Raw genomic sequence first — 23,248 nt, 5'->3', positions numbered from 1 at the left:
TGGACCGTGGGCATAAACATGGTCTTGGCCACTTGCAGAAGGCGGCCTTGGAGCTAGGAAGTGCCCAGGCACCTGATCCTTGGTGCTCAGAATGAGCGGTGGGCTGGCAGAGGCTGGGGAAGAAACCTGGAAGGGGGCCTGGACTGACTGCCCCTCCTGCACACTGGGGGCTCTGGAGGGTGCTGGGCCCCCTTCTCCTGGCACAGCACCCCTGACAGTTGCCCATCAGTCTCCACTCTGCACAATGGGGCTCCTGGCACCACTCCCCGAGCTACCCCAGGTGCCGAGCTCAGGGCTCTCACGTCCCTGCTGCCCTCGGGCGGCCCGTCTTGCCCACAGTGGGCCCTCACGCAGGCAGCAGGCTTGGGCAAGGGGAGGCCCCAGAGGCTGCAAGGAGTGTGAGGCTTCCCCCTCTAAGGCGAAATACTGGGAAGCAGCAGGGGACGGGGCACTGGCCCTGCCCCCACACCGGCCACTTCCTCATGGGAACATGGGAGCCCCAGGTGAGGTGGGTGAGGAGCAGGCCCCACTTACCACGTCCGTGGACAGCCACTTCTCGATGTCCTCCATGAGGCAGGCCTGGGTGACGGGGATCTGGAGGGGAGGGCAGGGGTGAGGCAGGGCAGTGCCCCTCACCAGCCTGAGTCCACTGGCTACGGCCCTGGGGGAGTTGCCCAACCTGAGCCCCTCACTCATGGGACGGGGCCAGTTGACCTGCCCAGCCCCATCATGGCAGTCCCTCCAAGACAGCTCTGGCCCAGCTGCCTGGGACGCTGAGGTCTCCCCGAGTTCTCGCTGTGCCAGGCTGTGGGCGAGGCGGATGCGGGCCAGCAGGCTGAGCAGGGGATGGAGAGGGGCTCCTGACAACTGGCATGGTATTCTTCAAATCCCAGGAAGTGGGCAGCCAGGCAGAAGGGCTGGGGCAGGGGCACGGCCGCGGGCTGTCCCCACAAGCCTCCCTCCGCAGACTCAGAGCTCCTGGTGGAAGCGGGCAGAGGAGGGCCAGTGAGGAGGCAGGGGCCGAGAAGACCAGAGGCGGCCAGGCTGGTGGGCCCAGAGGCGATGGGCCACTGTGACTCTGCCACACAGCCCTGCGCAGGGCGGGGGCTGAGGGCTGGTGTGGGGTCTTCCCACTCGAAAGACATCTGAAGAATCCAGCTGGAGGCTATGGGCACAGACTCTGGGGTAAGAGAGACCGGAAGCTGGCTGGGCTCCTGCACCTGGAGCAGGTGACTTAGCTCCTCTCACCCTCACTGCTCATTGTTAGAGAGGATGACAGTACCTACCGTCTAGGTCCAGGTCGTTGTGAGGATTAAAGAGACGAGGGAGATAAAGAACGCAGCTCTGCACCCAGCACAGGGCAGACGCTTGGGAAATGCGAGCTACCACTCAGCTACTCTGAGAAACAGAAGGAGAGCGAGTCCTCCTCCAACCAAAGCCAGCTCAGGCCCCAAACCCCGTCCTCAGCACCGAGACCCCAGAGCGGGTGGGGACCCCAGAGAAGCGGCAGAGCTGACTTCCCAGCAGCACCAGCAGCAGCAGCAAGTTCTCTGGGCTGCACCCTCCAGCTCGCTCTGCCGGCATGTGGCCCAGACCCAGACGTGCCCCAGGCACCTCCCAGCTGCCAGAGGAGTTGCCCAGGCCTTGCTCCGAGGCAGTGCCAAGGGCCGTGGAAGCGAGAGCAGGGGGAGCGGGACTGTGCTGGGCGCTGGGTGGGGCCCGCAGGCCCTTGCTGACCCTGCGCTCCTCTGGTTGTGATGCCGGCGCCACCTGGGCAGGCCCCCGCAAGTGCGCCTGGCCCGTCCTCACCATGCCTTGCCTCACCATCCAGTCACTGAGGCTCTTCTCACCGCCGCCTTCCATCTGGGTGAGAGAGAGTCGTGCTGAAGGTGGTGGGGAGGCCAGGTCACTGGTATACTGGGAGCCTCCTCCAGCACAGGCTTGCTACTGCCTCAAGAGGGGGGTGTGTGTGTGTGGTATATATGTGTGTGTGTGGGGTGTGTGTGTGTGTGTGTACTGGGAGCCTCCTCCAGCACAGGCCTGCTACTGCCTCGAGGGGTTGTGTGTGTGTGTGTGTGTGGGGGGTATGTGTGTGTGTACTGGGAGCCTCCTCCAGCACAGGCCCGCTACTGCCTCAAGAGGGGTGTGTGCATGTGTGTGTGTGTGTGTGTCTGCACGCCCATGTCTGTATAGGTGTGGTGGCTGGGGAAAGGGAACAGGAAAGTGGTCTCCCTGTGGGGACCCCAGGGTCCTGGATGGGTGGGGCAAAGCCTCCCCCACTACTTTCACCCCACAGATCCCGGTGGGTGTGCTGAGCAGTCCTAGGATGGTGTAGGCTGCCCTCCACTGGCTCTCAGGGGGTTCTGAAGGGCACCCAGTGTCAGGAGCACTGCTGTACCTGTTTCCCGTCATGTTTGTTCATGGGCAAACAGGAGATGCCCAGGGCCCCAGAGCAGATGGATAGGGGAGGAAGCCTAGGGTCCTGGCTCCTGGCCCATCAGCCCGTGATCGTCTTCCCCAGCCAGACAGACCTAGCCTGGGGCCTGGCACGGGCCATCCAGCATCTTCACCTCCCAGGACTCATCAACCCCTGGGGGCAAACACCAGCCAGCCACCTACAGGATTGACGCTTGAGTCCTTCAGTACTTTGCTGCCTGGAATCGTGTTTTGACAGCTGAGACGGAGAAAACCTTAGCCCTTTGCCAGATTTGAGCATCTCGTGAGCAGATGTCTATGACCTACTTTGGAGGAAGTTGTACCCTGATTGGTAGAACTCACTTAAATCTCTCAAGTCACCAAAGATGAACGGGCAGAACTTGCTTTTCTGCAGACAGAGGTGTGTGTGTTTCCGTCCCAAGGCAGGTGGGGCAGCAGCCAGGAGGCCTCGTCCCAGTGCTTGTCAGGTGCCTGAGCTGCTCTGCGGCCCTAGCAGGTGACATCTGTCCCCCACCACCCCAATTCTGTAGCAGGAAGGCACAGGGCTGAGAGGCCAGTCTCTGCCCAAGGGAGACCAGGTGGCGGTAGAGGGACGCGCTCCCTACTGTCTGCACTCATTTGGATTCTTGGAGCCAGACTGATGGCCCATGGAAAAGGAAGGTTGAGCATGGGAGCAACTCTGCTCCTTGGAGCTCTGCAGGTCATCTGGGGCTCTCGTTACCAGCACTGGTTTCCGTGCTGGACAGACGAATGGCTGTGAGATCGTGGGCAAATGACCTCAATTCTAAGCCCTGGTGTCTCCTCTGTAAGTGAGATGACCACACTGCAGTGCTATGAAGGTAAAACGTTTCACTACGTGCCAGGCACTGCGCGAAGGACGTGAGATCCGTGGTTTCACTCACCCCCCCTGGGACCCGGCTTTCTCATCGGCAAAGGAGACCCCTTCAGGGTTTGTGTGATGACTTAGTAAGTGGGGGACACAGAATGCTCACTCAGCAGGGGACACAGGGTCCAAGTGGGAGGCTCTGAGACTCAGGGCGTAAACGCACTCCGCGTGGTGGCAGATCTACAACACACCCAAGGAGGCATCTGAGCCCTTTGCTGGTCCTGCCCCGTTCTGACTGGGAATGACTCCTGGGACACTGGGGATGCAGCTGGGAATCCCTCCCACATCTCCTGTGCCCCTCTCCCCACTCCAGAGGACAGGGCAGCTTCCACAGCCTCCTGACTGCTCTCCCAGCTTCCAGGCTGAGTCCTCTTAAAATCAAATTAGATAAATGTCCCCCTGCCAACCTCTGCTCCAGACTGCCCAGGGCTCCCACCTCAGGCAGGAGAAGCCAGTCCTCCCAGTTGCCCCTCAGGCTTCACTTCCCAGCGCCCAGTCCCACCTGTACCTTTGAAGCCCTGGGTTGTGACCAACCCCCTCCTTGGCCCTGCTGTTCACTGGCCTTGCCTCTCCAGCGCCCAGGTCCTGCACGTTGTAACTACCGCTCTCTGCCCAAAAGGCACCCATAAACAAATTTAAAGGCAAGGGAACTGTCCTTGGAACTCCTGCCAAGGGGGCAAGTGGCTGGTACAGCGTGCTCCGTGTGGCAAGTGGCTTTCATTCCACATATGCCAGCAGTTAAATGGAATACAAGTGGCACCTTTGGGTGCCTCCCTGTGGTTTTAGGGTCTGTCCTCCAGCCCCTCTCTGTCCACATTCCTGCAGATAACAGGGCTCTGGAGGGGCAGAGGGGCTGAATACTAGCTCAGCTCCAAGTCAGTGCTGAGCCCCTCCCATCCACACTCTCACACCTCCTGTCATAAACCAGGGGCACCGCCAGGCAAGCACTGCCCAGCCTTCCTCTGGACAGGCCCCTCTGCTTACCGCTCCAGTGCTCTGCTGCCGGGCATCCAGGGCTCCAGCCAGGCCATCTGTTGCTTGAGGGGCTTCGTATTTTACCCTGAAATACAGAGGCCACTGTGGCCGTTACCTGCCACCCTCACCATACCAGACATGCCAGTCGACATGAGGAGGGAAGGGGTTGGGTGGGCAAGGGCTAGACCTACATTCTGTGTGGACTCAGAATGTGCCTGGGCAGGAGCCCCAAGAGGGGCACCAATCTGCAGGCCTGCCTTGAGATGGAGCAAAAGGTCTCCTTTCCTGCCTTTGGGAACCTGGGTCAGACATGTGGCTTGCATGACAGGCAGAGCGAGGCTGGAGAAGTGAGGTGTTGGGGGTCAGAGACCAGGTCCACCGACCTCCTATTCCTGGATTTGGCCGCACTACAGGGATGAGCACAGCGTCCCAGACCCCGTGGTCATGGAGAGCTCGTATCTAGACCCTCTCCAGAGCAGCTCCCACAGTGTAATTTCGGAATCTGTGGTTCTGTGAAGGCTGTGTGTGAACGGGGGAACCGCACTCTGCAGCTGAAAACAGACCTGCAGACGGCGGGTGAGGATTCTGCATGCGCTCGGGGTGCCAGCCCCGGCGACTGGGAGGAAACGCAGGGGACACTGTACCCTCCGAGCAGAGGAGGGTGGGGAGGGAGGGATCTGCCATGTCTCCAGTGAAGGTTCAGGGGAGCGGGAGGAAAGCCTGTGCTAACAAGGGGGCTGGTGTCTCTCTGGCTGCTACAGAGGGGGACATCCAGGGAGGCCTCGGGGACATGGTCCAGCAGCTTGGGAAGAGCTGTCATTCTTGCCCTGAACTGCTGGCAGAGAGGAGGTGAGACTGGGTCAGTCTTTTTTCTTCTGGTGGTCATGCATGATATGTGGGATCTAGTTCCCTGAAAGGGATCGAACCTGTGCCCCCTGCATTGGAAGCATGGAGTCAATCACTGGACCATCAGGAAGTCCCTGGGTCAGCTATTGAGGTGAAGATGAGAATCTTGGGATTCTAGCCTCAAAGGAAAGCCCTGCGCCATTAGGGAGGAGGGGTCTTCTTCCAGGTGGGGTGGGTGGGGAGCACCTCACACTGCTGGAGCTGGGCTGGACCAGCGCAAGCATAGCACATGTGGCTCTGATAGTGCCAACCTGCCTCCCTGGGGACTGGGTAGGCTGGCAACTTAAAGGGGCCTCTAGAATAAACCCCCAAATTCTCAGGCAGCCTTTCTGAAGAACAGAGGTAGCCAGGAGGGCATGGGAATTGGCGAGTTAACCCTGTCACATGGCTCACCATGCAAAGGGGCTGCAGCCAACCAGAAAACTGGGTGTCTCACTCTACCCCTGCCTCTGACCCTTTACACGAACTGATCCACAGCCTAGCACTGCACAGCAGCGGCCCACAGGCAGGCTACCTCCCACCCCCAAGAGACTGCAGGCTCTGGAGGCAAGCTCGGGGTGTGCTTTTCTCTGGCCTTCAGGGCTCCCCAGAGTAGGGACAGCACAGCTGCAAACCTCAGCCGGGCCACCCTTCTGGTGGCAAGTCCCACCAGACTCATTAGCCTCCAGTCACACAGCAGCCTCACTGTGCCCCTACCTCCAAGCTGACCGTGAGCCACTGGTCCCAGGGCATCTGGGCTTGGGAGCACAAACTCCGCCCCAGACTCATGGGTTCGGCTCACAGGGCAGGGCTGGCCAGCCAGTGGGTGGGGCTGTGAGCAGCCCTATGAGCCAAGCCGGCTATAGCCTGTCAGGTTTCACTGGGACTGGCCAGAGTGGATGGGGGACCCCTGGGCCCTCTGGAGGCCTATCAACAGCTCCCAAGGAGACTGGAATGGAGTCTGCCAAGAAGTTCCCTTAGTTCAGTGCTTTCCTTGGTTGTACATCCTGGTTACCTGGTACCTGGTACCTGCCCCGGGGTTACAAGCAAAAGGCTGATAACAGCCCTAAGCAAACCCTGTCCCCTGATCAGCCATATGGAGCTGGTCCTGGGAAGCTGGCCTGGTGGACATTTGGCCATGTGGCCTCCACTGCTAAAAGTATCTCCCTGAAAATGGACAGTCCCAGGAAGCATAGAGCCCAAGCTCGAGGGCAGGGCAGGCAGACTCGAGTGGGATAATGCAACTTCCATGGAAATTAAGGCTGGTTGCAGAAGAGCAGAAATCACTGGACCAGTCTCTGAGGGCTTGGTACATGGTGTACAGTGCAGTGGGGAGCTGGGCTGGGTTGGAGACACTGCGTTTTAGAACCAGACAGTCTGGGGTTCCCGACTCTGTCAAACATTAGCTGCCTGAGGTGGGGCAAATGACCAGCCTCTCAGAGTCTCTGTTTCCTCATCTGCTCGGCTTGTGTAAGATTCTGGAACCAAGCTAGTAGTCACCCAATGGGCGTCCCTCCCTCATCCATCCCAGGCCATGTAGGACTGACTCAGGGGGAAAAACTCTGCCATCCTGAGGGGGTGCAGGTAGGGGCTGGTGTGCCCACCCATACACCGAGCTCAGGGACCTGGAGAGAGGCCCTCCCCTGACAGCGGTTGACCCAAACCGCAGGAGCCCAGGGTGGGTTTCAGCACTCACTCTTTGCGTTGGTCAGCCAGTGAGCTGCCCCGCGTCAGTGCAAACATGTCAAACTCATCTTCCAGTCGGCCGGAGGCCTCCAGAGACTGCAGGCCAGCCCTCACGCTGCTGGAGCCCAGGTCTGTGGGGACAAAAAGACCACATGAAGGGTCTGCCTGGCTGTCCTTGGAGTCATGGCTGGGCTGCTTCCTGCCAGGCCCAGGTCGGTTCTGGAGAAGCAGGGCAACTTGGAGTGGGGCAGGGTGGGGCATATGGGTGGGACAGGCCACCTGCTGGCTGAGGGACACCGGGCACCTCACCTCCTCTCTCTCAATTACTTCTGAGCAGGCAGCCGATAACACTTAACAGATCAAGTGACGATGGTGCTGACGGCTGACGTGCACCAGGAGCCCATTCTGGGCCTGGCCTGGTCTAAGCCCGCTCTGTGCATAAGCTTATTCAGGAGAAGAGGGGTCCAGGGTGTCCACGTTACGTGTCCAAGTTCACCAGATGATCCAGGGGCAATCACACAACAGCGGGGTTTCTGAGATCTAAGTGGGCTCAGGGGCTATGGGGCTGGGAGGGAGAATCTCCCGTGTTTTATCCCAGCTGTGCAGGAAGATGCGAGCCCCACAGCTAGATTCAGCAGGGGACCCCGGGGAGGTGGGGGCTGGGCCGATATTCTGCTGTGGGCACTCTAGCCCCAACTGTGTAATGAGAGGGCACCCATGGTAGGTAACGTACCCTGGCCAGAGCCCCCAGTGCTGCACTTACTCATTTCTGCCAGCTGGGATGAGAGACTGCCGGTGGCTACAGGGTCAGGGCCCATGTCGATCAGGTCAGGGGCTGCCTCGGCCTCACTTGGGGCCTGTGGGGGAGGGGAGAGGCCACCATCACCCTCTGACCGGAGGTGCAGCCTCATTCCCTCCTACCCTGAAGCACTGGTGCCTGCATTCTTTGCCTGAGGGTGTGTCGTTAGGCTCCCTCCTCCCCTCCTCACCCCCAGCAGCTATGACTGGGCGTCAGGGAGTCTTTCTTCCTCCCCTTGGCCTCTAGCTTGGCTGCACCCGCTGGGAGGTTCACAAGACCCTAGGGCATCAGCTGGTGGCAGAACCTTGTTTACCCTAAAGGGACAATGACAAAAAAACTTAGAAGAAGCCTTTTCTAAGAGCCTGGCTAAGAAGACACATTCTGGCCAGGATACCTGGGGAGGGAGGTGGGCACAGCCCTCCCTGTCATTAATATGGAGAAGCTGCCTCTTACCTTGGTGGTCTGGCCTGTTCGGAGGCGTTCAAACCTATGGGACAGAAAAGACCTGGGTCAAGGAGACAGACCAGGCCAGAGCTTTGCCCACTGCAGGTCTCGAAACCCACGGAATGGGTCACAAACAGGGTGGTGACTGGCCAGGTTTGCCCCGGACAATCCAGTGTATGCCCCAGGGGAGTATTAGCAGGGCGCCTCTTTCACCAGCAAGTGTCCCAATTAGATGACCGATTATCTAGTTACAACTAGCATTAAACAAACAACAGGAAGAGACTAGAGAGGAAAAGGAAAAGGGAGTGCACGCACATAGTAAAGGTGTGGATTTTTTTTTTGGACCTTGTTTGGTAACAAACATTTGTGCATGTGGTGAGTGTCTAAAGTGGTGTAAGGAGGACACATATCTCTTACACTACTTCATGGAGACTCTTAAACCACCCTAGACAGGCCAAGCTGCTGCTGGGTGGGCTGAAGACCTCGGTCTGGGATTTGCTCTGGACCTGGTTCTGTCCCTCCGTGTGTGACCCCAGGTGAATTACATCACCTCTGAACAAGTAACAAGGGGGTGACAGTGCAACCTGCCTCCCAGGTGTGAGGATCAAGCAAAGACACTGAGGAGTGATTAGAAACCGGAAACAACCAGACAAACACGAGCTCCAACGAGTGGGTGTCAGAGGGGTCCTGGTCACCTAGAGACTGGGCCTGTGGGCCACCCCCCAGCCCACACCCCTAGTGGCAGGGGCTCTTAACGCCACTGGCCCAGTGAGCAGGAAAGGCTGGGAAGATGTTATCTGCTGCAGCCCCATCCCCATCACCTGATTCAGAATCACTGAGCAAGTGTATGCTGATGGATAAGCATATGAAATGAACTGGGAGCTGGAGGCAGCAGGCATAATTAGCACCCTGTGCAGACAGCCTGACTGACAAGGCCCTTATAGGAGTAACTGCACGGGCTGCTGGTTATCTACAAGGGATCACAGCTTCATTGTACAGACAGGAGAAAAGAGTGGGGGTGTGCTGTCTCTGCAGGCCCAGCACCTACACGCTCCTCTGAGGACCTGCTTCCCATTTCCTGTGACCCTGGTGGGACTGCCAGGATCAAGGGGACCCCTCCCTCCTACTCCTGTGGGCACAAGGAAGCTGAGCCAATCTGAGTGTCTCCCAGGGTGCCGACTCTTGGACAGAATGATACCCCCCGAGGAGGTGTTTGGAGCCCAGGTATTCAGGGTGACACCCTGGGATCACGGTCCAGGCATTATTGTCCCAAGACCCCTGAGCCATCCTGGCATCTGCCCTTCTGCCCCTTTGGGAGGGCTCACTGTTTTATTCTTCTTTGGGCTCTGAAAGCTACCCATTCAGTAAAAGCCGTTCTCCTAATGACTTCTTTTTCTGCTTAAGTTAGCCAGAAGCGCTTACCGAGTTTGCAATCAAGGAGCCCTAATTAAGTCAAGTCACTTGTCCAGGGCCCCAGAGCCAGGCAGTTGGGGGCGGGGTGGTGGTGGTGGGGGTGGGCAGCAGGGACAGAATGGGCCTGTTTGGCTGTGGGCCGGCGCGCTCAGCCACCACCAGTGCTAGCCCGGAGGCGGAGGCGGGATGCAGACACACGGGTGGCAGGAGAGGAGGGGTGGAGGCGGGGCGGGCATTGTGGCCTGCGCTGGATGAAGACAGTTGAGAGTGCGCACTGGGCAGGTGGCCTGGTGTGGGGAGGGAGATGAGAGGTCAGCGGGTGTGAACAGAGGAGCCGGTGGGGCCGGAGCGGGGCAGGCGGTGGGGCGGGGCCGGAGGCGGGGCTACCGTTCATGGCGCAGGAAGACGTTGTTGAGATTGTCATTGACGATGAGCAGCTCCTCGGTAAGCTGCTCGTTGGCGATGCGGGGGATGAGCTCCAGGACCCGCTGCTGCATGGCGCGGCACGTCCGGTTGAGCTCCTGTCGGGGAAGGAAGGGATTCAACTATGGCCACTGGACTGGGAGCGAGGCTGTCCCTTCCGGATGCCCGGTCCTTGGCGCGCCATGGAGAAGCAGCGGTCTCCACACTGGACTTGAGGTTGCAGGGAACAGCTTTTGGGGTTCTAAGGACGATCACCGGCGTCTCATTTCTAAGTGTGGAGCACACTGGACAGAACCAAATGGGAACTGCGCTGTGGGTTTACCTGGCTCTGTGTGGACCTCTGGATGGAGCTCCTGCCACCATCTCCGATTTGGGGCAAGGTGGCTGATGAAACACCTGCCACTTATCAGGGGGAAGGCAGGTTTTTTTGTGACCAAAGCATAAAAATGAACTGGGTGATCCAACTATTATCCACAAACTCCCACTCCAAATTTCTACCTCATTAGTCTAATTTCTTTTTTTAATGCCTTTTATTTTGGAATAATTTTAAATATACAGAAAAGTTCCCAAGGTAAGAGAGCACAGGGGTTCCTGTAAACCCTTTCACCCAGCCTCTCCTTACCTTAGTTTGGCATTTTCAAAACTAAGACCTTAACATGGGTACACTGCTACTAACTAAACTACAAGCTTCACTCAGGTTTCACCAGCTTTTCCACTAATGTCCTTTTCCCCTCTGTTCCAGAGTCCCACACTGCATTTAGTCACCAGGTCACTCACTGACTGACTTTTAATCACTTAGTGTTATGTATTTAAGCTTGTTTGGGAAAAAGAAAAAAAAAAGAAGCTGCAGCATCACAGGCTTTTCATTTGTAGGACTGAGCGCTTCCTTCCTCGGGGCCTGCCATCAGGTGGACAGGGGTCCAGGTTAGAGTCTTGAGGTCCCAACAGACAGCTGTTGGGCGCTGTGGACTCAGCCACAAGCCAGACTTTTCTCCTGGCATCATGAAGACCACTGACTTTGGTTCTTTGCAGACCCTGTTGCCCCTCCCCAACTTAGACCCTCTCCTGGGATTTCTTCTGCCCCCTGAGCATGGGGCAGGGCAGCCCAGACTCCTTCCAGCCTCCCATGGGCCTTCCTTCTCCTCCCCACCATGACTAAGCACACTGTGACTTTGTTCCCACTTCCTCACCTACCCCTCTCAAGAGAGGAAAAGCAGCAACTGGACCCTGGCCCAGGAGCCAGGGCTCTGGGTTCATACCCCAGCTCTGCTGATGACCAGCTCTGTGACCCTGGGCATGTCCCATGACATCCCTTTGCCTCAGCAGTTTGCTGGCCTGGGACATGGAGACAGTGAGAGTATCTACCTTAAGGGGGGAAAGGGGAGGATTGAGTGAGTAACCCTGTATCACGTGCCCACATCAGAACCTGGCACATGGGACATGCTCAGCGCCTGTCAGTTGTCCCAGGGTCACCCCGTCTGCCAGCCAGCCTCCTGAGGCCACAGAATCACTCACGCCCGCATGGCCCTGGCATGAGACACCTGAACTTAACTGCACTACAGTAATCCTATTGCTTCCCAACTCACTCAGGCTTCTGTCATTTATGCTTCATGTTTGTGGGTTCACCCAACTCTGAGACTCCAACTTCACTCCTCCCCTTACCTTACTGCAAGAGCCACATAGCTCAGTTGGGCTTGGGGACAGAGAGATGAGAATGACCCAGCTCCGCCCACCAGAAATGCGAGGGTCCAGCAGGAAAGTCACCAAATGAGTTGATCACATCAAGCCCTCGGTCCCCTCACAGGTTCAGGTGGCTTCTGGGCCTCGGGGGTACCCAAGGATGACCTCCATTGGGAGGGTGCTTTTCCCCACATACAGCCGCTTCATGCCCAGCTCGGGGGTGGGGGGGACCCTGGGGATATCACCTGACATACGGGAGCCCTGGCCGGTAGATCCCAGCTCATGCCTGCCTGCTAGGCTTCCTCTTCTGATGGCTAGAAACCTCACCTTCCAGCCTTCCTCAAGACACTGATTGGGAGCTATGTGGAACCAGGCACAGGAAGGGGTGTTTACATGCAAAGCCTTATTTAATTCTCATGTCAAATGTGAACCATAAAAGCAATCTTACATATGAGGAAACTGAGATAAGAGGGGCTTTACTGTTTACACCGTCAAGCAGTAGAAGCTGAGTTCCAATCTGATGGAGCCCGAAGTCCCTGGTTTTAACCTCTCCCACTGTGACCTAGGAGCCCAGAGTCGCCATGGAAACTGCCCTGGTGGTGGGGAGCGGGGAGGCTGAGCAAGGGGCAGCAGCCACTCACCTGTAGCAGCTCCAGGTCCGCCGGCTCCGTCTGGGTGGGTACCAGCTCCGTCAGCATCTCTGACATCACCCTCACGTTCCCGCTCACCATCTCCAGCTCGCTGCGCAGCTTCCCGATCTGGAACACACAGTCGGTCTTGCTGAGTGAGGCTAGGGTCCAGAGCCGCTGCCCCTCCCAGAGCCTGGCACCACTAGCCCAACCTGCTAGCACTCTCTCCAGGCTCCTGGACCATAGATAGCCTTGTGCCAGGAGGCCTGTGGGGGGCTTATTCCCATCCCCACTGACCCGCTTACACAGGTGCTACCAACCGTTACCATCTCCAAGCCAGGGTGCCCAGAGCAGGGAGAGGCCAGGAGGAAAGAAGCTGAGCACTCCAGCATCTTATGGATGCCGGCGCCTAACGAGGCCCTGAAGGGCAGTTCCCCCGAGGGGAGAGGAGGGAGGCCGTCCTCCTAGGAGGACGGGGTTCTGTCTTGCTCCAGCCTGCTCTGGTGTCTGATTCTACCGAGGGTAAGTCCTAGTGCCACCTCCCACCTGAGTATGCGTGTGAGCAGTTTCTCAACAACCAGGGTCCCAGTCCTGGCTTGGGAAATAGCTGCGCATCAAGTCACAGAGTCTTAGCACCCAGGTGAGGTGATGGAAGTGCCCTGGTGTAGCATCTCACACCGTGGGCTCTGTGGGGTGTCCTGTGTCCTCACGGACAATGGACACCGTGAACGTCCAGGAAGGGACCCTTGCGGACGTTGCCAGACATGACCTGGTTGATGAACCCTTTGATCACGGGCTATCTCATGAGTCTAAGATTTAGTGGCCAAAAAAAAAAAAAAAAAAGATTTAGTGGCCTACATTTTGGGAAATGCTGGATGTATTCTAAATTGGGTGACCCAGTTGATTTCAGAATACAAGTGTTATCATATAAATTCACAGTGCCTGTGAAGGCAGTTGCCATTCCGATCACCTCTAAGTGACAAGCACTTATCGTGTGTTGCTAGTTAACCCTGACCACAGTCTCATGAGAAAGATATCACTACCCCCCACCCCTTACAGATGAAGAAGTGGGCCTGCAGACACAGTCTACTGCAGTTTGCCAGCACCTTCCAGACCTGTGAAATGTTTGGTACATTTGGCCTGTTTAATGAAGGCTCTTGGTAGAAGCGAGTGGAAAAATGACTGATCACAAACCCCGCATGTCTGGGTCAGATGGGACCTAATTACAAGCAGTCTGGGAGTTACATCAACGTGTCCCAAAAGACAGAAGGGCCCTCTGAAATTAGACTACTCAGGCTACTCAGTCTTGTTTAGCAAGAACCTTCTTCCACTGGACATAATCAGTCAATCTACACAGAGGCCAGACTTCAGGCAAACTGGTTAAAATTATAACCAAGTTAGATCAGTTTTGTCACCCTGCTTATTTAACTTATATGCAGAGTACATCATGAGAAACAGCTGGGCTGGAGGAAGCACAAGCTGGAATCAAAATTGCCAGGAGAAATATCAATAATCTCTGATATGCAGATGACATCACCCTTATGGCAGAAAGTGAAGAGGAGCTAAAAAGCCTCTTCACGAAAGTGAAAGAGGAGAGTGAAAAAGTTGGCTTAAAGCTTAACATTCAGAAAACTAAGATCATGGCGTCCGGTCCCATCACTTCATGGGAAATAGATAGGGAAACGGTGGAAACAGTGGCTGACTTCATTTTGGGGGGCTCCAAAATCACTGCAAATGGTGACTGCAGCCATGAAATTAAAAGACACTTACTCCCTGGAAGGAAAGTTATGACCAACCTAGACAGCATATTAAAAAGCAGAGACATTACTTTGTCAACAAAGGTCCATCTAGTCAAGGCTATGGTGTTTCCAGAAGTCATATGTGGATGTGAGAGTTGGACTATAAATAAAGCTGAGCACCGAAGAATTGACACTTTTGAACTGTGGTGTCGGAGAAGACTCCTGAGAGTCCCTTGGACAGCAAGGAGATCCAATCAGTCCATCCTAAAGGAAATCAGTCCTGAATATTCACTGGAAGGACTGATGCTGAAGCTGAAACTCCAATACTCTGGCCACCTGATTCAAAGAACTGACTCATCTGAAAAGACCCTGATGCTGGGAAAGACTGAAAGCGGGAGGAGAAGGGGATGACAGGATGAGATGGTTGGATGACACCACCGACTCAGTGGACATGAGTTTGAGTAAGCTCCAGGAGTTGGTGATGGATAGAGAGGTCTGGCACGCTGCAGTCCATGGGGTTGCAAAGAGTTGGATACGACTGAGCTACTGAACTGAACTGAGATCAGTTTTGGATCACAGGGTGATTTTACAATATTTATGCACTTTTTATTATTGGGCCTATTATTTATTAGGAAAACTTTTCTAGTAATATTTGTAACTCTGGGGATTGACTTCATAACTTGCTAGAAGTACAGAATTAAATAGGTTTGAATGTGAAGGCTGTTGGTAACCTTATTTGTTTCTGAGGCTAAACAATACGTAGACATTTGTAAAACACCTCAGAAGTGATACCCCAGGTGCACAGGCCATGAACGACTCCCATCCACAAGTAAATGGACCGAACACCCAGAGATGCTGGGCATGGCTGTGGATGTCCCTCATAGGACAGAAGCAATGGTGCTGGCCTCAGGGGCAGGAGGGACAAGTGGCATGGTCTGAAGAAGTCCTGCAAAGCTACTCATGGGGCACCAGAAAACCCTGCCCAGGATTGGCCTCCAGGATCTTACACTACATACAACCCCAATCTTCTTCTTAGGGCTTGATGGGAAGTATCATGGTGTGAGACAAGGGTTTAACATTTTTTCTGTGCAGATGTTTGAGAACCATTATTTTAGCAAGAACCTCTATTCAAATGAAATCTTACGTGAGCGCCTGAGCAAACCCTTGCAGGGAGTGGAGCTGCTGTGGATGAGGGGCCATCTGCTGAGTCGTTCCTCTTCCTGGCGTTGCCCAGAAGCCTCCCCAGAGGAGACAGTCTGGAGAAGGGCCCAGGTGCAGGACACAGCCTGCCCGGAGTCACAGACTTGAGCTTGAATTCTGGCCCTGTCTTCACTGCGCTGTGTGGCTCTGGGCAAGTTAACTGACCTGAGCCTCATCTCCCAAATAGTGAGCCCCTGTGGGGCTGCCTGAGGACTGGCTGGAGCACTTCCACACTGACAGGGCCCCCTCCCTAATGTGCGGGGAGGTGCTGGGCCTATGGCCTGACACCTGCGTGGCTGTGACCCAGGTTTGATTACCTGCTCAGGGGTTGGCGTTATGGGCGTGTCGCTGGGGAGTAGGGCTGAGGTGGGCAGGGGTGTGGTCTGTTGGTTGGAGTCCCCTCGGTGGCTGGTATCCGTGCCCACGGAATTCTGTCCTGACTGTGTCTCTGAGTTGAACACGGTCTAGAAGGCAACAGGCTGAATCAGCAAGGCTGGAAGGTCAGGACCCCCCAGGAAACAGCCACAGAACCCCCTCTGGAGTGACCCCCGCCACCCCTGCAACTGCCCCTCACCCTCTGGGGCGTGTGGATAGGCGACAGCATGTCCAGGTCAGTCATGGGGAACTCCAGGCCCTTCCTCCGCAGGTCCTCGTAGACGGCCACCACACCTGTCAAGTCGGGCGAGCTGCGGAACGCGTCAGCCCAGGACTGAGAGGGGACAAAGGGACAGGGCTGATAACCACTCCGCAGTGGCTCCTCTGCAAGCCTGCCTGCCACCCCCAGGGAGCAGAAATTCCCTCCTGGACTCGCTGGTCCTTTGGCAGCATCACCTGGACAGCCAGGCCTCTGCCAACCAGGCTCCCTCATTCAGAAGTCCCATCCGCAGATGAGCAAAATGGTCCCAATGAGAGAAACCGGAGTGGACAGACAAAAAGCAGCACTGACGGGGGCGCCTTCTTCCCCACCTGCCCCGGGCTGCCCGCACTCACCTGGATGAGGGTGAGCACCTTGTCGTGCACGATGGTGGGTGGGTTGTTTTTGGGCAGGATGGTCCTCACTAGTACCCCCTCCACAAAGTCCTGGCTGGCCACCAGCACGTGGAAGCGGTGCCCACAGTTCTTGACGCAGGTTTCCAAGACCTGGGTGCCATGTGCTGCCTGTGAGCACCTGGCAGAGGACGGGGGGCACCCAGGACCCCATCCTCACCCCCAACCCATGTCCCAGCATAGAGACCCCACAGAGGACGCGGCTTTCTCAATTGAGACCCAGACATGGAGGAGCAGGTTCAAGGCTGGATTCAGGGGCTGGGTGGCTTGGGGTGAGCCTGGGGTGGGCAGAGGGCTGAGTACTGGCTGGAGGTCCGGGGCTGAGTGGCCTTGGTGCCCACAGAATCCTGTCCTGAGGCTGCCTCTGAGCTGAGCACAATCTAGAGGGAGGTGGCTCTTCAGGTAGAAAGCAGAGAACTTTCACTGAAATGGTCACCCTGTGGCCTGGGAAAAAGGTGTTCTACTTCCTCCCCTATCCCTGTCCCTACTTCCTGGCAGGAGCTGCCTTTGCTTTCAGTTTAGTGGACTAATCCAAATAGAAGTACTGCCTGGGGGAGGCAGAGCCAGAGTCCTCCCAACCCCACTCCCCAGCCAAACCCATCCTGACCACCAGGCTTCCAGCTCATGTCTGTCCTGCCCTGCTGTGGGCAAGGACTGGCCTTGGCCTCTGAGATTTGCATCATGTTCATTTCTCAAGGCCAATTAGTCCAAGTGTCAATTGGAACTCAACTTGGGTACTGCCCCCTAGAGGCCTGTGTGCACTGAGCTTCTGTGTCACCAGGCAGGTCCTCAGCCCAGGTGTCCCATGACGTGCCCTGGAGGGCTGTGGGCCTCCATGTATCTGTTCCCCACACCAGTAGGATGGAAAGAACTTTTCCAAATAGCCTCTCTTGTCACTCCATGTTGGCCAGCTGTATAGACAGGCCAGTGCTTTGCTCACAGCCCCGTAGCTTGGCTGGTAAAGAATCTACCTACAGTGCAGGAAACTTGGGTTCAATTCCTGGGTCAGGAAGATCCCCTGGAGAAGGAAATGGCAACCCACTCCAGTATTCTTGCCTGGAGAATCCCACGGACAGAGGAGCCTGGCAGGCTACAGTGCATGGGGTCACAAGAGTTGGGCACGACTTAGTGACTGAACTGCTACCACCTGGAAGAGGGGCCCCAGGGTGGCTGGGAGTCCTGCCAGGCCCCTGGTGGACTGTGGTCCCCCATGGATGGAGGGACGGGGCACTCACCGTGAGAGCTAACATCACCTCATGGAAGTTCTTGTTCCCCACGATTCTCTTCTTCACAGCTCGGAAGGCATCTTTGGGACTGGGCAGAAGGACAAGAGGAAGGATGGGCAGAAGATCAGAACCTCCTTATCCAACAGGGAGGCTGTGTGCCTGAGATCAGGAGGTGCTGGGAGATGGGAATGGCTCTCACCCACCCAGGGGGAGAGGGGTGGGTGGGTGCGGGAGCCAGGGAAGCCTCCACCTTCTCCAAGGCCCACAGATGAGTGTGAAGGTCCTGAGATGGTTTCAGCTGGAAGGAGCGGGGAAAGTGGTTCAGGTAGTAGAGGCAGGAGTCTGGACCCGGCCCAAGTGGGGAGGAAATGAAAGGAGGCCATGCGTGTGGTGGCAGGTGAGGGAGGGGCTGGCGAGGCCTGTGGGGAGGGGAGCACGGTGGGGAGGGGAGCACGGCAGGGAGGGGAGCGTGGCAGCTGCTCTCCCCGCTCCACCTGTAACTCCACGGCCATCCGCACGCCTCACCCCGCATCCTTGTCCCTCAGCCCTGTGCAGGGGATATCCACACTGCTTGGACTGCTCCGGCCTAAAAGCCTCTGTGGCCCACAACCTGCACACCTACCGAGTAAAAGCCCATCTGAAATCCTGCTGATTCGTGACCCTTTCCCAGTCCTCATCTCCTGGCTGCATTCACCCCGGGGGCTGCCCAGCTAGAGAGGACACCCCCTAGAGGCCGGGGGTGGCTTTCTCCTCTGACACTTTGCCTTCCCGGAGCCCGGTGCATTGCAGGAGCTTAAGCAATACTTCTAGGCTGGGGAGAGCGGGGAGGGGGCTGTCCTACTGTTGGCTGGACGTGCTGGGCTGTCAGTGCCAAACCCATCAAAGGCAATGCCCGAGAGTCGGGAGCCCTGACGGGGGCTCCCTGACAGGAGTGAAGGAGGCAGCCAAGGCTTCCTGGGAACAGACCTGCGTGGAGGGCAGCAGGGACACAAGGGACACGAGGGGTGAAGGACCACAGGGCCCTGGCCGGGGAGGGACCCTGCCCCTGGGGCGTGAGGGTGGTTTTCAACCCAATGCCCTGGGGCAGCTCCTCAGCAGCCCTCGGGGCTCCAACCTGGGAGAAGCTGGCTTCTGTTCCTGGCTTGGCTGCTCACCTGTGGCCACGTCAGCGCTCTGAAGGGACGAGTCTCCACTTCTTACCGAGTGACCAGAGAAGGGGCGCCGAACTGGGAACCAGCACTTCTGGCCCGTGTCCTGCGGCTACGGGTCTATGAGTCTAGTTCTAGTCTACGGGCCTGCGGGTCTAGTTCTCTGCCAGGGCACAAAGTGGACGACAAGAAGGCCGCACCCAAGGCGGCAGTAGACAAGAGACAAAGGCTTAGATGACAAGTTCAGTGAGGTCAAGGGTCGTGTCTGCCCCGTTCACTGCTGGATGCCCTGGGCCTCGTGCAGAGCCTGGAACTCAGGAGGTACTCACATCAACAGCACCTGAACGAGTATGACCCCAGTTCTGCCGACGTCAACAGCGAGATGGGGACTTGCTTCTCTAAGGACACGCAGTGACCTCCAGCCTCGACATTCACAACCAGGCTCTGAGAGGTTTTCTGCCTCAGTCCTCTCAGTAGCCCTACCACCTGCCCAACCACTCCGCCACACTCAGAAGTCCAGACGCAGGAGGTTGTGCCCCCACCCAGCAGCTTGGCAAGCCCAGGACACACGGCCGGGGAACTGGAAGGCTCTGGCAGCCACTGAGCGCTCCTGACTGGCCCTGACCGTGTGCTGCAGACGCCCACAGCCTCCTTGGCTCTGAGGTTGGTGCTGCCTGTCTGCTCCCTCCACATGGTGAGGGAGCCCTTGCCGGGCAACTGGACCACCGCAGGGAGAAACGCGGGGAGCGCTGAGAGCCTGCTCCAACTGCTGAACCTCATTTTCCAGACAGAGGCCTCCTCTGGTAGCTCCTCCGGCTGGCGGTGGTCATCACACCCCTCCCACCTCATCCCTGGTTTTTCATGAGAAGGACAGTGACCTTGTACCCTTCTCTGCTCCTCTCAGGGCCTTGGACAGAAAAGAGCTTTGTCTCTGAGGACAAAGAACTGGGGAGGTACAGTGATTTGCCCAAGGTCACACGCCAGTGAGCAACGCTAGTCAGAGCCCAGGAGCTGGGACCACGGCGCCTCTGCCACACCACGTGTTTCAGTGGGATGCTCTGACCCCGAGCAGGAGGCCGTGCCCTGTGCTCCAGAAACACTAACTCTGCCCAGCCTCTCTCAGTTCCGCTGCATGTTCACTGGCCTCCCTGTGATCCCGACCCTCTGTGCTGCTTTTAGATCTTAAGGAAATGAAAGTCTGTCCCTGCTCACAGGGAAGCTAGGCATCCCTGATGCACTGTCCCTCCCACGGCATGCAAAAGGGGCTCGGGGCCACCTCCACATTCTAGGAGCCTCCGGCTGGCTTTGTCCTGTGAAGATGCCGCCCAGGTGATGTCCCTGGAAGAGCCAGTAGGCTGTGCTGTGGCTGCTGGGTGGGAAGCATCCAGGGGCCAGCTGGGCGGCTGAACACCCGGCATCTCTGGGCCTCTCACCCACTTGATGAGATGGTCAGACTAGATCACGGCTCTGAAATGTTTAAGATGAGCTGCAGTGGCTGCCCCGCCTGCCTCCCTCTCCCCCCGCCGTCCTCACCCTTCCTCGGTCTCGTTGATGATGTCACAGATCTCCATGTTGAGCGCCCAGTCCTCACTCTGCAGGGAGCCATCCGTGGCTTTCTCTGAGGACAAGAAATTGCAGGTCACAGAGGTGTGCAGGGGTCCCGGATGGACAAACTCAGAGAGCGGGAGTGGGGAGGACAGCGCCTGCTCTCTGGGCACCGAGGTAGGCCAGCACCATGTACATGGTGTCACCTTCATCGTCCCATTTTGTCTCTTAATTCCTATAGTAGCCATGTGAGGCCAGGAGGGAAGCCCCGGCTGAGTCTACCACGTGGGCAGCGGATGGATTCAGAGGCCTGGCCTCAGTGTGCTTATTTCTGATATGACAATATTGAGACAAGGTTTGGTTTTATACTGCAAATAAGTGTTCTTTCTTGCCTTTTTAATCACCTTTGGACTTGGAATCCCTTCTGAGGTTCAAAGTATAAAAAGTTCCAAAAAGACATCGAATGGAGAGTCAATCTACCTGCCTCCCCTGCCCCCAGCTTCCTTTTCCTCAGTTTCCTCTCAAATCTCCCAGTGATGTTCTTTACCTCCAGAGCCAAGGACATGGGGTTTTAGATCCCGACTCTGTTACCACAAGGCCTGGCCACGGCCTTCCCCTTTGAGTCAGCTCATCCACAGAGAGGTGGACCCCGAGCCGCCCTGCAGAACCGCCCAGGGGAATCTGGTAATGCAAACCAGCATCGACAGGATACTTGGTGCCAAATGGGTGCTTGTAAGTGGTGATGGGTCTTTTTCTTATTAAAATTGAGGCAAAAGTCGCACAGAGTAAAATTCACCATTTCAGTGGCATTTAGCATATTCACAAAGGTGTGCAACCACTCTGTCTGTCTGGATCTTAGGGTGAGGTCTCCAGGCAGCCAGCTACGAGATTCTCCAGGCTGGGAGAGGCCGTGTTTAGAGGTCTTCTGCTGTAAGATCTGCTCAATGTGCTCTCGTGTGAGAGGTGGTGGGTGGACAATGAACAAGAAGAGAAAATTCTAGGACATTCAAAAACATTAAGAGCAAAGCGCCAACCTGCGTTCACACTGCCTATTTTCTCTGACCTCTGCACCTTCTAGGTTCCATCCACACAGACCTAGCTTTAAAAGAAGCTCCAGCAGAGCGCATATACCCTGCTCATCTCAGGCAAGAGTCTGCCTTGCGCGTTACCCCTGCGCGTCTGTCAAGCACGCACATGAGTGTTTTCCACCGGTTGGATCAGTGGTTAGGACACTAGTCAAGATCCCCTGTCATGGCTGAGTTCTCAAGCTTGAGAGCCCGGCTCCAGGCTAGGCGTGCTCCTGCCTGTAGCCTCGGTGCGCCCCCGGGCACTGCACAGCGGGGTATCTCCCAGGAGCCCCAGTGGACCAGGCACCCAGAGCTTACTACACACGATGGCACAGGGGAGGTTCCCGCACCACCCTGCTCATGGGGTGACATGCCAGGCCTGCTCTAGGTGCCGGGGGTGCAATGTGGACAGATGGACATGGTCCCTGCCTTGTGGCGCTCAAAGAGGCTGAGCTCTCAGGACAGATGAGTAGGCTCTCTGAGACTGGTCAGGGTTCTCCTCCAGCCGGCAGGCAGTCCTATCCTGTGGGGCAGAGCCTGGGCTGGGCTGGCATAGTCAGATCCCTAAAACAGTGGCTTCCATGCTCTTCATTTGGAAACTAGACTGACTTCAGCTCCACCCTGGGGCCCCATTGGGTCCTGCAGGCTAGATGGAGGCCTGGGTAGCTCAGGACATGGGCCAGGCAGCTGGGCATCCAGGTATGGACCTGGAGGCAGGCAGGCTGCTTGGCTCCTGGGTTAGGGCTGTGGGAGGGGATGACAAAGGGCTCCCTTTAAAAGGGTGGAAGAGGGACTTACTCATCCCACAAGTATGTCCTGGGTGTGGCTTCTCTGGGCCACACTCCCTACCCCTGAGACTTACATGCCTACTGAACCACATATGAAGAACCGAAAGAGCTGACAAGTGACCCCCAGGCAGGGGAGGGCCGGGTCTTACTTTCGAGGGTCTGGGAGGCAGTGGCTGATCAACCATGCAGAACAGCACCTCCTTCAGAAGCCACATCTCAGTGACCCCCAGTCCCACGGCGCGAAGGACTCATCAACCCAAGTCTTGACTGCCTCTAATGATCCACCGAGTTCTGCCAGTTCCAGCCCTGGACGCTCTCTCCATCCCAGTCCCTCCCTTCCCCGCCCTGCTCTCTGCCAGCCAGGCCACCTCCCCGCCTTGCTCCCTTCACCCATCCTCCATGCTAATCCAGAGTGAACTTTCCGGAACTTGAAAGTGATTGTGTCCATCCATTCCCAAATCCTTCAAAGGTCCCTTAGCCCCCCGCTGGACCTATAAGGCTCTTCCACAATGGTGATATTTTCACTTCCCAAGTTATATTGCTAGGTAACACCCAGCTGTTTCCATAAAGAAGGTGACTGGGCCCTGGCACCTATAAGGTGTCACTACTGCCCTTGTCTAACTAATGGGGAAGCTGAGGCATGGAGAGGTCACACGGTGGTGAGGGAGGGTGGTTATAGCTGCCTCTGCCCTTATGTCTCATTGGGCATCAGGCACTCTGCTTTTCCAGAAGGATGCACCCAGACCACTCAGGCCATCTGCCCCCTCCTTCTGGACCCTGGCTCCACCAGCAGCCCTCGGTGGTTCCTCCCTATGACCTCCCCCAGGGACTGCTGAAAACCACGGCACCTCCCTCCTCCTGGGTCTCAGAAGGGACTATGATCATTTTGGAAAGAGAAGCGACTGTTGAGGGGGCAGATGGGACATTTATAAGAGAGAGAAAGCCATCCTGAGGAATCAGGGTGGGTGCAGTGGGACCCCAGGAGCGTGAGTCTGACGCCAACTTGAGCACAGGGCCAAGCTCTTTAGTTCCTGAGTGCCAGCCGTGGGCAGAGCCACTTGGAGGATGGAGCTTTTTATAAGGGTTTTGGGGTAAAGGGGGTGCTGCAGTCAGTCTGAGCAGGTAAGAGGTGAGGAAGAGGCAGAAGGGAGACAAGAGACATTTGAGCAATTCTAGCAGAAGGGAGGTGTGCCCAGACCCCTCCCTTCAGGGCTGGGATAGTTCTAGGACTT

General features: G+C 56.8%; 1 protein-coding gene across 4 annotated transcripts in view; it reads right to left on the bottom strand.

The window, feature by feature from the left end:
- TOM1 (target of myb1 membrane trafficking protein) overlaps positions 1-23,248 on the bottom strand; it is a 39,901-nt gene that overhangs the window by 1,405 nt on the left and 15,248 nt on the right. The window contains exons 2-14 of one of the 4 annotated variants that reach the window (XM_069581102.1): positions 20,150-20,234; positions 17,478-17,556; positions 16,186-16,335; positions 15,770-15,904; positions 15,513-15,659; positions 12,269-12,385; positions 9,912-10,045; positions 8,121-8,154; positions 7,632-7,725; positions 6,879-6,999; positions 4,307-4,382; positions 1,810-1,863; positions 535-594 (exon numbers count right to left, since the gene is read on the bottom strand). In XM_069581102.1, coding sequence (XP_069437203.1) covers positions 535-594; positions 1,810-1,863; positions 4,307-4,382; positions 6,879-6,999; positions 7,632-7,725; positions 8,121-8,154; positions 9,912-10,045; positions 12,269-12,385; positions 15,513-15,659; positions 15,770-15,904; positions 16,186-16,335; positions 17,478-17,556; positions 20,150-20,234 — 1,286 coding nt within the window. The remainder of the gene's footprint in view (positions 1-534; positions 595-1,809; positions 1,864-4,306; positions 4,383-6,878; positions 7,000-7,631; positions 7,726-8,120; positions 8,155-9,911; positions 10,046-12,268; positions 12,386-15,512; positions 15,660-15,769; positions 15,905-16,185; positions 16,336-17,477; positions 17,557-20,149; positions 20,235-23,248) is intronic. The other 3 variants (XM_069581103.1, XM_069581104.1, XM_069581105.1) reach the window with 3 other exon arrangements.

The sequence above is a fragment of the Ovis canadensis genome, chromosome 3, assembly GCF_042477335.2.
Source record: "Ovis canadensis isolate MfBH-ARS-UI-01 breed Bighorn chromosome 3, ARS-UI_OviCan_v2, whole genome shotgun sequence".
Classification (NCBI taxonomy): domain Eukaryota; kingdom Metazoa; phylum Chordata; class Mammalia; order Artiodactyla; family Bovidae; genus Ovis; species Ovis canadensis.
This window is presented reverse-complemented; position numbering and strand designations above follow the sequence as displayed.